The sequence below is a fragment of the Clytia hemisphaerica genome, unplaced genomic scaffold (genome assembly GCF_902728285.1).
Source record: "Clytia hemisphaerica strain Z4C2 unplaced genomic scaffold, Clytia hemisphaerica genome assembly, whole genome shotgun sequence".
NCBI classification, from domain to species: Eukaryota; Metazoa; Cnidaria; class Hydrozoa; order Leptothecata; family Clytiidae; genus Clytia; species Clytia hemisphaerica.
In genome coordinates, this window is record NW_027103638.1 from 1,094,667 (window position 1) to 1,110,920 (window position 16,254).

At 36.1% G+C, this 16,254-nt stretch overlaps 1 protein-coding gene across 1 annotated transcript in view; it reads left to right on the forward strand.

Moving 5' to 3' along the window:
* Positions 1-13,827, forward strand: part of LOC136802766 (WD repeat and HMG-box DNA-binding protein 1-like) — a 29,684-nt gene extending 15,857 nt beyond the window's left edge. The window contains exons 23-30 of the mRNA XM_067059525.1: positions 513-574; positions 857-971; positions 1,319-1,444; positions 2,157-2,464; positions 3,854-4,029; positions 5,478-5,609; positions 7,280-7,460; positions 13,389-13,827. Coding sequence (XP_066915626.1) covers positions 513-574; positions 857-971; positions 1,319-1,444; positions 2,157-2,464; positions 3,854-4,029; positions 5,478-5,609; positions 7,280-7,460; positions 13,389-13,566 — 1,278 coding nt within the window. The 3' untranslated portion in view covers positions 13,567-13,827. The remainder of the gene's footprint in view (positions 1-512; positions 575-856; positions 972-1,318; positions 1,445-2,156; positions 2,465-3,853; positions 4,030-5,477; positions 5,610-7,279; positions 7,461-13,388) is intronic.
* Positions 13,828-16,254: the final 2,427 nt, after the last annotated feature.

Below are 16,254 nucleotides of genomic sequence, written 5' to 3' on the forward strand. Positions count from 1 at the left end.
CCCCCTCCCCGGGCTGCCTTTTTTTCGACGAATCGCGTGTCATGTCTATTATTTCACTCCGCTTATCTTGAGATCAAAGTTTTCCTAAACATCAAGAACTACGGCAAATATAACGCAAGCGAAGCGAGAAAAAAAAAATCTAATTGCAGAGCCGTCTCGGACGTCGCTGATCGCCGGTATGGTGTAATTTGGGAATGACGCCCTTTCTGTTTCTGTTCTTTTTTGCCATAAAAATCTTTTTCAAAATATGGTTAAAAGATACGTCACCCGGGAGGGATAGAGTCAAACTTTGAAGAGAATTCTTCCCTTTAATTTTGAGTTCATCGTGTTTAAGCCACCTTCCCAACATCTCAAAGGACTTTAAATGCGTTCAGCAAACAGCTAAACCGGCGTGCGACGCCGGGTACCGGCTAGTATTTCATATTTCATGCGCCATCATGAAACACGCATCGTGTTGCAATTATAAGTTAGTTCTTCTTGACATATCATAATTATATCTTTTAATTTTGTAGGTAAAGAATAAATCGGACAATTATTGGGTCATTGGTATTGATGAGCAGTCCTCGCAATTGAGGTAATCATTATGGATTTCAATAAAAGTTGAAACGGTGATTTCAAGACTTAGAGATTGTTATTTTGTGCTGAGTCAACAAAAAATCCATTGCCTCTTTCTGACCAATCTTGCTCCACATCCGTGTCAATTCAATGTGAAGAAGCTTTTTAGCGATATTAATCTTATTTAAAAACAAAACCTTTAAAAACTCTCTGAGAAAATTAGTGTTCTGTTAGCTTGATAAATAATTTCTTGTATTCATTTTGCTGCACTTTCAACCCTTGATTTTATATATCTTTTTAGGTGTATTTACTGCAAGGGTGCGAATTTCCCTTCACTTTTACCACGGCCCATTCCGACCATGATTCCCTTTCAATTACCGCTGTGTGAAATGAAAACGGAAAAGTCTATAAAAGAGGTAGGAAAATCTTTCTTTATCACACAGTCATTTATTCAATTGCACAGTACTCCGAATACTGGGATCATTTTCTAAACATTTTCATTCAACTTTGCCTATACGACAGGAAATCTTGCAACTAGATTATTCTATATTGAAGTCATTTTTAATTAAGTTAACGAGAAATTTCATATCTTCTAAACTAAATCATTCATATTGATGAAGCTTCCGGGGAAAGTCTAGAATGGGCTAATTTTTTATCCTTTGCTTTCATAATGGCGGAAGTTACGTTACTTGGTAAAACTTCTATAACAAAACTTATTTTCGAACTAACTGTGGTGAATGTTTTATTCTTATTTTCTTCACAGCATGAGTTAATGAAAAACAGCTTGAAAGCATCCAATATGAATTACAGTCAACAAATTCTTCGCTTACCTGTCGACAATGATTCGGCTGAACGCCAGCACATGCAGCTATTGATGCAACTGTTCGCTGTACGTAAGAATACTGATTATGGAGGGGGTTTTATGGAAATGGATACTTTTTAGGTTCCAAATAAACGGGGGGAGGGGGGTTCGAATAAACGGGGGGGGGTGGAAAATTTTCAAAATTATAATAAATGGGGGGACCTAATTACTGGGGGGTTGGAAATTGTACTTGCGAAAACCCAAAAATAAGCTAAATATAGGCTAAAATCAGGCTATTTAGAGCAGAATAAGGGACCTTCTCTTTGAAAGCTGAAAAAATTCTTAAAAATTGATAAACGGGGGGGGGGTCCTGATAATGTCCGGGGGGGTTGGAAAATTTTCGAAAAATGACCACCCGCGTTTATTTGGAACCTAAGAGTAATCACCATTGTAATAATTTCAAAACAGACAAGTGATGTTCGTGACGTTATCTATGAAAAGGTCTATTCTTAGTATTCTTAGTAAATTCTGTGTAGTGGTCGCCATGAATCATCCTTTGGTCATGAATTAGATATTTTAAACCCATGAGTGGTCAATCTTGAAAACTAGTCGGTGTAATTCCCAGGTCATCGTGCCAAGATAAGCCTTCAAGGGGTAAACGTACCTTTCAATCTCCGAAAGGACCTCCAGAAACAGCCCTTTGTAAAAAACAGCTTCGACAGGTTGAGCTTTTTTCGGTTTTTTAGTATTACATGAAAGAGTTCATTTTCAACTCTCCTTCTATGTTACGTTTCTTTAGCTTGCTTGTAAAGCTGATCGTGAATTCCGAGCTGTCGAAATTTGTAAACTCATGCCAACAGCAGACTCCATAAGTCTAGCTATACAGTACGCTAGTACGATGAAAAAGATCAATGTAGCTAGGAAACTAACAGAATTGGCTCAATCAAGAGCTCAAGAGGAGGAGGACGAAGAAAACGGAATGGAGAGTGACGAAGAAGCGGAGGAGCTCAGCGATGGAGAGTTTTCCGATGTCGAGATCGAAGAGACAACTTCAACCAAAATGCCGATTGAAAATCGAGGGAAGAAACACCCGCATATTCCGGCAAGGTACGACTTTCATTATTGGCATGTTGTTTTTGTCGTTTGAATGGTAGCACTAGTACTATCTCTTTACATTTAATCTTTTATAGGTTAGAAACGTTTCATAAAACTTGAAAAATTACTGAAGTTTACAATAACTTGAGTTGCCTTAGAAATCTTAAAATAAGGCTTTTAACCCAGTAGCTTTATTAATTAAAACACGGCCTGTTCCTCAGACTTTCAAAATTACCGAGTTCATTTGTATACACTTTTGAAGACGGTTTGGTAAAATATGGAGTTCTTACAGAATTGAGACAGTAAAAGTGACCGTCGTCACTAAAATAAAACCAAGTGTCAGTTTTTTTTTGAAAGTGGTACTCAAATGACAGCTAGTCACACTAGGAAATCAAGTTTTCAGTAAAAACTAACATTACTCATCTTCATGATGTATCTGCAACAACAAGGATGAGAGTTACCTAGATCAAGTTCCCAACACAATTAAATTAAAATCGAGAGCATGAAACAAAATAAAACGTACAGCAGTCAGCTAAACAACCAACCTAAAATTTGTCATTTTAATTCCCGAGATAATGCTTCGATTTGTTAGGCCTTGATTACACGCTAAAGTAAAAATAATTCCGCACGTGTAAATGGGTCAGTATTAGAGGTCCGGCAAAATTTCTGGGGAATAGCCTATACGGCGGTGCGCAGATCTAGGTGGGTGGGTGTTTTCTCCCCTGTAGATATTCTTTCTTGGGAAGTTGTTCTCCAAATTAGTTTTCAAGGTTGGCTTAGGTCAATTTTTTTTCATCTATGGCTCAAAATTTAGGTAATTTCTCTTAGTTTTTAAAAATGTTAATGTCTACTGTTTATTTTTTCATAAATCCCCATAGTGTCCCCCCCCCTTTTAAAAGGGGGGGGATTTTTTTTCAGAAAATAGGAAAAGGGGGGGGCAAAATGGTTTTCAAAAATCTAGGGGGGGTAATCAAAAGGGGGGGAGAAAAAATGGCCCCAAAAAGTCTAGGGGGGGGGAGAAAAAATCTGGGGACATTATTTTTTTCTACTGTGGAAAAATATTTTTTCTACTCTCTGTAGCTAACTTAGTCTAAACTGACATCTAAAAAATATTCTGTGGAAACTTTGTGGAAACTTTTTTTTCAATTTTTCATTGAGATAACGTGAATAGAAGCATCAAGAGCAAAAATTGAAAAAAAAAATTCTAGGGGGGGGGGAATTTTTTCAAATCTCAGGGGAGGGATTTAAAAGGGGGGGAGAGGGATTTTTTTTCCATTTTCTAGGGGGGGGGCCAACCTACTAGGACACTATGATCCCTTTAGAAGTTTTGTGGTGCTTTCTTTTACTTTCGAGTAAAGCAAACGATAAGGCGATAATAATCATCATGGTCTATATTTTCAGAACAAAAACAACAACGTTGTCCAGAGGGTTAGGCCGTAACAGTCTGTCGTCAATTCAATCCAAACCGTCTCAGCCTAAAGATAATGATGAGGATATGATGAGTGAGGATGAGGAACAGGATGAAACACAAGAATCACAATCTAAAAGTCAAGAACCCCCAAAATCAACGCCCAGTCGTGAGTACCAAGTATTCTACCGATTAGTAGTGTGATTTCGATCACAGACTTGCACCGCAATGAACTGTGTTCGATTCCCAAGTACTTCCAGGTAGGGTGTTAGGGAAATATGGTGATAGACTCTCTACCTTCACTCATATATCATGTTTTCTGTTCTCCACTTCAGTTGAGCTAGAATCTGAAAATGTGTATCTGTCTGTCTCTCTGTCACAAAAGCTTTCGGGTAGACTGGAGACTTCAAAAATGGTCGGATTTGGCTGAAATTTTGCACACTTGTTCCCTGGGTGACTATCTGGAGGTGTTTTTTAAGTTTTTGAAATTTTTAATTTTTGGGGTCTGGGCACTAATCTTTTGATTTGTTTGGCCTTTGAATTTGAAGCTACTGAAGTTGACGCCAGTGCGTTGCGTACGTTCAACTATCTACTAAAACCTGTTCCAAAAAAAGATTAAATTAAATGAAATTGGGTATTTCGTCTTGATGAATTTTAGGGTTTAATATGTTTCAGAAAATGCGAAAGTCCAAAACACCTTGACCTTCCAGCCCTAAAATATTCTTATGCTTATTTAAAAACGTGTATTGGTTACATGAAAAAGTCTCTTTCACAGCTAAGTAGTCGAATTATTGAAAGCTCAACTTTGACAATACATAGTTTCTAGAGGGGTCAAGACCCCCCTTAGGTAAGAGGACCCCCCCCCCTTAAGTGCTACCCCCCCCTTAGGATTCATTTAAAATTTCAACCCCCCCCCCTTAGAAAATCAGTATAAATAAAACGATTTTACAAAAGTCATAATTCAAGGAAGTTCCCCCTTATCTAAGAAGACCCCCCCTTAACTGGCAACCCCCCCTTAGGAAAGTCAAGCTTTTATCACCCCCCTTGCTTTTGGTTCATCAAAACCCAAGGGGGTAGAAACTATGCAATACCAAGTGAGGGTGTAAAATTTGGTTTTGTGACCAAATCTATTTAGTCTACAGTGAGAATACGTCTTGGGAAAAGGAATATAAAATTCAGAAAAAACCGCATCAATCGTCCACAGGCCTCTTCTTGAAAATGCCACAGATCTCTTCTTAATTGTGCCGGCAAAAGTTGTATAATGTGACGCTCCGAGTGTGTGGTCTTTGAAAAAATGATATAACAGTGTGTCGAGAAAAGATCAAAATATGCTTTATTTCCTCCACTCTGTCTTCTGATGTTTTCCTTTCCCTTAATTAAGTTGAGATGAGAAAATAATGAGATAATTAACATGATTTCCGTAAGTATAGAGGAGATATCCATTGAAATGTACAATTTTCCCATCTTTTATTCACACCGGATGAGCCCATAGCGACCCGGGTGGCACCCCGAGGAAGGCTGTTTTTCGATTTTTGACACTTTTTTGCGAACCCCAAAGACTTTTGAGCTTGAAAGTTTAAAAATTGATCTCTAATTATATATTTTTTTTCTTTTTAGAAAATTCAACTCCACGACCTAAAGGAAACCCTTTTAAGATTTCACGAGAGAACTCTGCTACGAAAAGTGGAGCGAAAGGGACTGACTATTTTGAAACGTTGGACAGTCAACAATTACAAAAAACAAAACAAGGTACCAGGCTTATTCTTTAGATAAAGTGTGTAAAAGAAATACTTTAAGGGCAAAAACTTTAAACTTTCGCGTTTTTCGCGATTTTGATCCTTTTTCGCGAAAGTTTCTGAAATTAAACTAAACTTCAAAATGCGAAAGTTTTTTTTCGTTTTGCACTGTTTGCTAAATTTTTGCGTGGTTTATCAGTTTTTTTTGCCAAAAAAGGTAAATTTTATATGAATTCGCGAAAGTTCTATCTGTGAAATTTCGGCTAAAACCATAATACGCGAAACTTGAATTCGCTAAATAATCGTAATTCGAACTAAAATACTGGTCCTCTCAGCTGGAAAGTGGTTTAAATTACTCTCTGTAATTCAGATCTTTCTCTAATTCGAAGAAAGTTTTAGTTTTTTGGTTCGATGAAGATCGAATTAGAGAGAGTCAACTGTAAATTCAATCCGTTGTTCCAAAAGCGGTGCAGATCTTGTTTGAGAGAGGTTGAAGATTCAAAAAACATTCTTAGTTCCTTAAAGATCGAATTAGAGAGACTGTAGCTCAAAAACCCTACCTCAATCATTTATCAATTCTATTTTCTATTTTCGAGATAATTATCTTGGGTCCCATCTGTCCCGTAAGAAAATAGGTGTTTTCTACCTAAAACTTTGAAATGATAATCCCTAGAAACAATAATCGGTAAAAAAGCTGCTCGCCATATTTTATTCCTTGTTGTTGAAAATTTATGACATGCCGTTTTGTAATATCTCGTTATATAACCTACTATATATCATACTACGTACTACGTGACCCTACTTTGTACCTGATTATTATAAAACTGATCCCATAGTTTGCAACTTTACTGTCCCCACAACATTAGTGTGGATCGTTATATTTTTTAAGGCTGTTTGACATTTAGTGTTGGTACCCTATATAGATCGTACAGATGACGCTCTCTAAATCAACGTTCTACTATTCAATAGGCTCCCCTTATTCGATGAAATTCAACACGAAACTCTCATAAACGACGCTCTATTATTCGATAAGCTCCCTTATTCGATGAAATTTCAAGTCCCCGTCAACAAAAAACTCTCATAAACGACGCTCTATTATTCGATAAGCTCCCTTATTCGATGAAAATCTAATAATTCCTCCTTGAAGATCGAATTAGAGAGCAACAATTGTATATTGACTGACCACTTGATGGTCTTCAACTTGTCCATGCTTAGTAATAAGAACTCAACCCGGGGGAGGTGGTGGATCACTCGAGTAAATTGAGGTACGGAGACGTCTCTGTGGTCAGGTTCCAAGTTCTGAATATATCTAACATAGTAGAAAATCATTTAAGTTTTGAAACTGTATACTACAAGGTCACGACAGGGTGGGTTTGGAATAAAATTGAAATTTTACGTCTGACAAGGTCTAAATTGCGTCAGACAGGGCCTATTTTTCAAATTCCAGCGGAACGTTCCCGTTGACCCTCAAGGTTTCTACAGTCAACTCGCTCTAATTCGAACCTCTATTATTCGAATTTTTCCGTGATTCAAGCTAAAATCTTGGTCCCCACTGCTAGAAAGTGGTTTAGATTACTCTCTGTAATTCGAATTCTTTATAATTCGAAGAGAATTTTTGGTCCCATTAAAATCGAGTAATAATCCGTCCCCGGAAGTCGTTATTATATTCTATTTCTTCAACAGCATCAAAGACTATAAACAAAGCGGCGCAATCGAAAACCAAGAAAGTCAAAATACCCACACAAGGAAAGATTGAGAAGTCTTTAAAAGTGAAAGAGAAGATTGACTTCAGTGTCAAGATAAAGAATACAGAAAAGAAAACAGAACCGAATACCAAAGAAAATGAAAATAATGCAAAGAAATCGTAAGTCAGTTTATAACCCTTTCAGTCCCAGAGCTTTGCACTTCAGAAATATTCAAAGCAAGTGTTAATTTTCTTGCAGATGATCGATCCTCTGGCTCTGTTGTAAAGTCGGAAATGTCTCCGACAGGAAACTAAAATACCAAAAAAAAATTTGGTACACCGGTTCTAAAATTAATGATTTTTATAATTATTTTTTTTAAATCTTTTTAGAATTTTCCGTGATTTTTCAGATTAAAAAAAAAAAGAATTCGATTCTTTAATATTTTCTCGATTCATAAATTAGCATTGTTTAAAAGTATCAATTTTTGCAAAAAAAATGTCATGAGAAGAGCAAATTGGGTGGTCTCTGTGTCAAATGTCTCGAAAATTACATAGGTATTAAAATACCACTTCTCTAAAATGGGGTGATAGTAAGTATGCAAAAAGAAAAGTTCTCCAAAACCCTTTTAGTACTCATAAATGCGTCTGAGATTTTAGTGCCGATCCATCCTCATGATGATAATAGTGTGATGTTTAAATGTTTAGTTCTAAGCTTTCAGGTTCTTTCAGAAATTCCCTATGGCGTTTTTTTATAAGAACATCCGACTTTTTGAGTTTCATGCCTAATGATGTTCTTAATAGGTTCTTGATTTCACCATTTTGTGAGTTTTTTTATCCATTTTCCTAAGAAATCGGGTGTGTTAGAGTCCGAAAAGCCTTAACATGTTCTTAACTTGTTTAAACATTTTGGCAATCGAGGCCTTATGTTCTTATATAGTTTTTTCTTATAAAACAATGGGTGATGGACAAGGACGGCTAAGAAGTCATGCTGGGCTTTTGTTTTTTTCCAGGAATTCATAAAAATGCGACTCCAAAGAATTGTGTGTTCAGGTGTGTTCTCTTTGGAGTCGCATCTTCATAAACTCCTGGAAAGCCCAGCGTGACTTCTTAACTGGTCATCAATATACGAATAAACTATAGGCTGTGACATTTCTTTATAAAGTATTTATGAGCAGATATTAAGTTTTACGTTTTGAATGTTAAATCCTAGGGGAACTTAACAAATTTTTGAAAATTCTAAAAGAGATTTTTTCAGACTCATACATTGATTTGAAACTGTTTCCAAAAGGTTTCCCCACTCAGTTCCTTCGTTTTTACTTCACATCGTTTAAATAAGATCTCTCTTTATTAGATAAAAATGAAGGTGCGCGTCTTTTGTTAGAGGTCTGGGTAATACATCTGTTTATGACGCGTTATCGTTCAGAAAACGATTTTTTTGTAAAAATACTTAACCAAAAAAGAGGACAGATATATAGAGGAAAATATCTGTTATTCTGTGCTATTATAACCTTTAAATGTTCTTTAATTTTCAACGTTTTAAAATATAAGATTATTAAAATCTAATTTCAATAAGTCATTTAAAAGATATTCAAAACTCTTCAGATTTTGATATATATTACATTAGATTAGATACAGTGAAGTTACTACTGGTAAAGAAGTATTGGAAAATGAAAAGAAACAAGAGAGGTACTGTCAAAAACGTTTTAGAAGATACTGAACAACTTCAGTATTCTGTAGATTTAAGTGATGATGGCGATTTCAATGACAGTCCGGACTTGGAGTATTCTATTTCTGATTTATCAGAAAAATGTCTGTCAAGTGAAGACGAATACACACCAGACAACACGCCTAACGAACCAGGACCTTCACCTACATCGAAAACAGGACAATCGGATCTAGAAAGCTCTTCGTCATCAGACGAGTCAAGTTCAGACGAATCCATGCCCGATGGTTTGAGACCTTTTGACTTTGAGCCTGTCTGTAGTGCTCAAGAAATGTCTTGCAGCGAGGACGAGATATCAGGAAAAGAAAGTATCGCTAGTAATAATTCAAATGACGAACAAAAGCCAAGGAAAGGGAATACAGACTGGTGTCTTTGCGGAAGCTGCAAAGTCATGGAAACAGAGGTGGAAAGCTTGTGCTGTTTAGACACAAACGAAATAAAGGATGACTATTTTGAAGGGAATCAATGTATTTCAGAATCTATTGGTTTTGAAAGTGTCTGTCTTTCAAAACATTCTCTAAAAGCAGCAATCACCGCTAAAAAGTATTACAAACAAAATAATGGTCCAAATAAAGACCAGAATCCTCAAAAGATTCCCAACGAAGCATTTCGTTATGCTGCCTATCGCCAGTTTGTTTTCTGGGTTTATGATAATCTACAACAAGGGGAACGAAAAGTGATACCGTCTTGCGCAGTATGGAAAATTAGAGAGCGTTTTGAAAAGTCAACAAACGAAAAATATGTGCAGTTTAAATTCAAAGAATAATAGATACATTAATTTTTTTTGATGAGAGATAAGAAAGATATATTTTATCAAAATACTAACAATTTTAAAAATATTCTTAGACTAAAAACCTTGTTCGCATCTGCTCTATTGCTTCCTCCTTGTTAGGTTTATCTGTAGGGGCAATATTTGATGGTACATTTCCTAGTGATGGAAGAGAGTAGGATTCCTTTGAAAGTTGCATGTGCATCACTTCGTCCATTAACTGATACATGTACACGCGTTCTTTAGGCGATGCTATTTTCTTCATAACCCATGATTGTGTGACTCTCGAAAACTGCTGCTTGAACCTCCACTTGCCACTTTTTGTTTTGGCTTGGGATAGACCAACACCACTGTTGAAATCAAGTACAGCTAACTGTGCACGGGCAACCATTCCACGATAGGAGAACTGTAGGCGTTTAGGGCTGTACTTGTTATATAGCGAGTGATAGACCTCTAGAACTCCTGTATGGCTGAATTTGGTCAGATGTTTTAAGTCTTTCAGAATGGTCTTTGATTTTACAACTCCTTCGAGAGCTATAAAAGCTGGACTTGTTCTTTTCAGAAATGGCTTTGTTGATCTTTGTTTTTTTGAAAGCCTCTTGTGTGCACATCGCTTGTAGAATTTGTTGCCTTTCCAGGTGTGGCGATTTGTTATGTGGTTTAAAATGCTTACCCACTTTTCGGTCAACTCGTCAACGTTACCTTTCGAGGATGCACAGCTCCACCAAAAATGATTTATTATGGACTTAATCCATGCATTAATCTCAGAGCAAGACTTTTTGCGAGCTATTTTCAGGAGCATCTTCTTTATGCTACGTGCAAGGTGCCAGATATCGAATTGGTGATCTAAATAGTCCTTTGTTTCTCTTAAAAACTTTCTAATTTGTACGTGCCTGTCGGTAGTAAGGCTATCAATTGACACACCTCGATTCTCTAACCTTGCCAAAACCTTTTTACATCCATCAAGCTCCATCCTTGCTGAGTTGCCGCACATTTTTGAGTGGGAAACGTGAAAGTCCAGGATTTGTCCAGAAGTTCCATCCATGACAGTATAAGTGCCATATTTAGCGCTATAACCTGGGGAATCACAGCGACCATCGCCTAGTAGATTAACTTCTTTCCCCTTCTTTAGAACGTCGATCAAAAGTCTCCTGTTGGTTGTGTAAACGCGGTGGAGAGCAGGGAATAAAAGACAGTTCTGGATTTTACAGAAGGTAGTGCAACTTAAGAATGCAATGTTTGAAATGTTAGTTATTTCCTTCATCCGTTGAAAGGTACTTCCGCTAAACAAAATACCGGCAGAAATCATGATGTTTCCTGTAGCCATTCCACGGCTTAGAGGTTGCGAGTACCATTTCGTTGAATGGCTGTTGGTACAAAAAAGTTCAACTATAACCATCGTGCCTTTGACAAAAGTTTTCATGATCGTGGCAGAAGCACTGCAATGGAGACATCTTTGAAGCAGTGGTAAGAGACAGGACCAAAAAACTAAAAAGACCGCACTTTGCTCTGGTCGGGTATTCTCGTATGCTTTCGTCTCCTTTGTGGGCTGGTCTAATTCACTTTCACTATCCTCTTCTGTTGGTTCAAATCTTGATCCTTCTCATTATCAAACGGGGCATCAGGTGTTGCTTCGGAAGTTTCTTCTAAGAATTCATCATCATATCTTTCACAACAACAGTCATTGAAACATTATCGCTTGGTCGGAACGAAATGTCCGTGTTGATTGCTTGCGTTGTGAGTTTTGGATTCTTTACTTTCACTGGTATCTTAACCTTCAGTACGCTTTCATCTTTTTTGGTGGCAGAATTCGGAACGCTGGGAAAATGACTGGTATTGCACTGTGTTCGGATGCTCACCATTTTCACTGAGCGATTGCCAACACCTTTGTCTATGTACTTTTTTTGGATAGTAGGTTGATCATCTTTTGGAACTGGGGAAGTCGCATAAACAGCCTCGATAAACTGAGAGAAGAAAGGAGCAAAATATAATTTAATATTCCAGTTCTTCAACTTCATACATCCCTGTATCAAGAAAAAGGTACGCTAACATCAATAATGGGATTACACCCATACCTTTATGAATTCCATGCTTTTCCATATGAGCATAATATTCCAAAATAAATTACTGTTTTAATAAGGCTCGAAGGTGGGAAGAGAGGAATTTCCCACCTCCCTTCAATAAGCTAACATCGTTGCATCAGTGATCACAGACAAAAGGTCGTTTTCGTGTATGATTTTTTTCACAAACCTGTTTTTTTGCATTATCATTTTCTCTCTGCATTGATGATAGACGGCGCTTTTGTGGTTACTATGTATGATTTGGTCGGAACAGCATCCTTTTTCAGTTTCATCTTGTTTTCACCTCTCATAAGTTCAGCCTGGATTAAGATGAGAAAGATATTTTACACATATCATGATTGTAACTCGACAAGGCGTCTGTTTATTTTGAAGTTAGAAATATGTATGTAGTTAAGAAGAAAAGCACTTACCTCAAGATCTTTCTCATAACAATCAGCTTCAAAATGATCTGAGCATATATATAGGTGTTTTGGAATCACTTTTCTTTTTATCTGTGCTAGCCATTTCTCTCTTAAAGATTTGTCTCTAGATTCAGCTGGAATCAGGTAAAATTATGGTCAGGGCGAGTTGTACTTCTATTTGTGCAGTTAGGTGTTCCACAATTTGGCATTTTTTGAAAAATTTTGAACCTCCTTCACAATTAAAAACTTCAAAGAAAGAAGAAGAGAAAGCAGAAACTTTCTTCAAAATTTTAAATCGCTTAGACATTTTTATGGGTTTTATTAACAGGAAAGAGAGAAACATACTTTCTGAACGATGTGACGTCACGTAAATTGGCTTTAGCAAACAAAAAAAGGGGGATTTTTAAAGCGTATTTTGAAGAGAAGCGGTGAGAGTTTTTAAAGAATGTAATGGGTGAAACAGAGTTTTATGTGATTTTTATGTATAAACATACTAATTCCCACCATTAAAATAAAATTCCAAAAAATGTTAAGTTCCCCTTTAAGCAAAGCAAAGCAGAGCTCCGGGTGAAAATAATATTGTCCAGTAATAATGTTCTTTTTCTCCAATTGTGGTTTAGGTAAAACCTTTCCGACGCCAACATGTTTTTATAAGAACTTCCAAAATTTTCGAAGCTTTAACTCTTTGAGTATTAAGCCAGAAATGTCTTACTGTGAAAGTAAGAGTTTTTCTGAGTTTACTTGTGGATTTTCTATAGAGGCCCGGGGGGGGGTACTTAGGCAAGTGAAGGTACGGATATGTGCCGCCCTTAAGGGTGCCTTTTTGGAACCTGGCGGTCCCTGCAAGGGTTGGAAAACTCAGAAGATTGAATTTCAGTCCCAATTAAGGTCAAAACCTTAAATGTCCTTATCTTGTTCTTGATATTTTGGCCATCGAAGCCTTTTGTTTTTATATTAGTTTATTCTAAAAAGTTTGCACTAATTTTTTATAAGATTTTCTGAGTCCTATTCACTTACTAGGAAATATTCAAGGAAAATCAGTTGTGTTTTGAAATGTCAAGGGCTATGATTTTACAATTCTCAAATTCAAGTTTTTGAATAAACCCCTCCCTAATTTTCCTTTGTTCTTTTTAGGACAATGACTGGCTTTCAACTATTCTTGGAGAATGAAAAAGAAAAAAATGCAGGTGGGGAAGAAACAGATAATCTGGTACCAGCCATTATGAAACTATGGAAAACATTAAGCCCTGAAGAGAAAAAGGACTGGAACGAGAAAGCTAAGGGACCATCAGCAACCAGCATTAAACAATAACAATACAATAAACAATAAGAAAAGTGAACAAAAGAAGGAGACAGGGAAAGGTGGCTCTGTTAAAAGTAAATTATCATCCTTCGCTTTTAATAAGACGTGAAACGTCGTTCATTATTGTCACGTTAGACATGTCAGCGTTTGAGATATTTAATGTATTTGGTGGCAAATCGTATGTTTGTAAGAATCTTTCTTTTTTGTTTGTTTTTTTAATTTTACAAATCATATCAATAATACACAATATAATTTTCTCTGTGAGAAGCTATTGAACCAAAAATCATTTTAGTTAGTTTCGAGCACACTCCAATTTTGGTCTAGCTCAAAAAAAAAGCAAATTCTCCTAAATCGTTGGAAAAATTTAGATGTTCAGTAACCCAGCTGGCACACAACGTTGTCTTGACGGCCATCTGACGTCCATACAACGTTAGATTAACGTTCAAACGACGTTGTGTGTCGACTGGGAAAGCTTTGAAATCAAAAAATCTGATATAGAAAAAGTAGATTTAGATTTTTTATTACTCAGATCAAAAACTATAACGTCTTATTGTCCCATTTTCCGCTATCAAGGCCAACTGTGTGTTTTTAAGGTCAAACTCTGTAAAATTTGAACCTCTATTTATTAGTTTGTAAACCTTTTCATTTATTCATCTCGCTTATGATCTTCGAAAGGCCCATAAAAATCGAACTAAAGAGATTCCAGACCCAGCAGAAGCGCGGGGAGGCTGGTTTTGAGCTAAATAGACTTTTTTTCTCCAATTCCCGGCAAATTCTATCTCGTTTTAAGTCTTTAGCTCTTCCACTTTTACGGTTGTTCCGCCGGGCCTGGATTCAATACCGAGTTTATGTATCGGAGGATATCGAGGGCGACGGTAAGTGAAATCGATACAAAACAAAGTCGATAGTTGATGTACGGCTCTATGTCGCCTTTGCTCACCTAAATAGACGACGGTATCTTGGTGTTTTACCGTCGTCGAGCAAAGTGGACGGCGATTTCTGCCCCATGTCAGCTTTGCTTTATACCGTCCCCCTCGATTTATCTCGAATACATAAACTCGCTAATTGGTTAGCGAGAGGGGGAGGGTCATTATAAATAAATTATAGGGCTAAAGTATTTGAAAAAGAAACAGTACATCAAAGTTATCCCTAAATGAAACACCTCTGTTCTCTAATTACAACATTCTAATTCTTCGAAAAATTGTGTATTGTTTTGTTGTATTTATACAATTGGAATCCTTTTTCTTGTCTTTCTTATCTTAATGAGTGAATTAAAAAAATACCCAAATTTAGAAACTTTGGACTAAGTTCCTTCACTCAAAAGATGATGCCTATTAAAGGGGGTACACGTTTTTTTTATAAGAATGGTATAAATCCATTTCACCATGGATATTCTTAACTTTTTTGGGAAAATCATCCTAAAATATTCTTACAGCATTCTTAGGTTAGGATCCTAATTCAGATTAGAATTTAGTGCACGCGTCTCAAGCATAAAATGACATTTTTGTGAAAGGAGTGAGCCTTACTTAGGGGTAATTGACAATTTATAATTGAAAATACTCTAAAAACGGCATTCTTAGCTTTAGTAGCAAAATTCCATGATTGTGATATTCCTATTATACTTATATTATTCTTAATTTTTTGGCCATTTTCATCGTGGACATTCTTATAAAGTGTATTCTTATAAAAAAAGCGTGTAGGTCAAAGACTTTTTTTTGTTATTTATTTCTTTTCTGTGACCTGTTACGACCAAAAAGGCTTTGGTCTTCTGGGAATTTTAATAAACGATGCCTTGGTTTTTATTGTTTTCAACGGCTGTAAAAAAATTAAAGATTTAAAGCACGGATATAGATTGATAAAAAAACCCACTAATACTTAGGAAATGCATTTCACGAGTTTGAATTTTCTCTTTCTCTTTTAATCTTTTATACATAATATATATGTTTTTCAACTTATAGAGCATCCAAAAATTTTAAGCCTTTCGATGCTCTTAAGTTTTTTAGCTTTTAAAGCCTGTTCTCATTTTCATCATTTTAAGAGTATTTTTGTGCTGTATCCTAAGAAATTGGATTATTTAGAGTCTACGAAGCCTTAGAATGTTCTTAACTTGTTCCACTCTGAATCGCAGACCTCTACAAAAGCGCAAGTACACGTTTTTTTTTTATAAGAACGTCAAAAATTTTCGAAGCCTTCGGATGTTCTTAGTTTTTTGGATTTGAAGCCTAAAAATGTTCTTAAAATGTTCTTATTTTCAGCATTTTGATGTAATTTCTTAAGAAATTGCATGTTTTTAAGTCTCCAAAGCCTTAGTATGTTCTTAGAATGTTCTTAAATTTTTGGGCCTCGAAGCCTTATGTTCTTATATAGTTTGTTCTTATAAAAAAAAAACGTGTAGTATAAGAAGCACGAATTCGTTAGAGGATGCAAGCAGCCTAAACTTGTTCTTGATATTTTTGCCATCGTAGCTTTATGCTCTTATGTAGTTTTTTCTTATAAAAAAACCTTTAATTGTTATATTGTAACGACTTTAAACCTAAAATGTTGTCACGAGTTACAAAAATTTTCTCAGTAATTTATCATTTGAGACTACTTCACCAGGGAAGATAAATTCTTATTTCAAAGATAAACTTGGGTACACGTTTTTTTTTATAAGGAATCTTAAGTTGTCTCCAAGCCTGGAGTTACTTATTTTTTCAG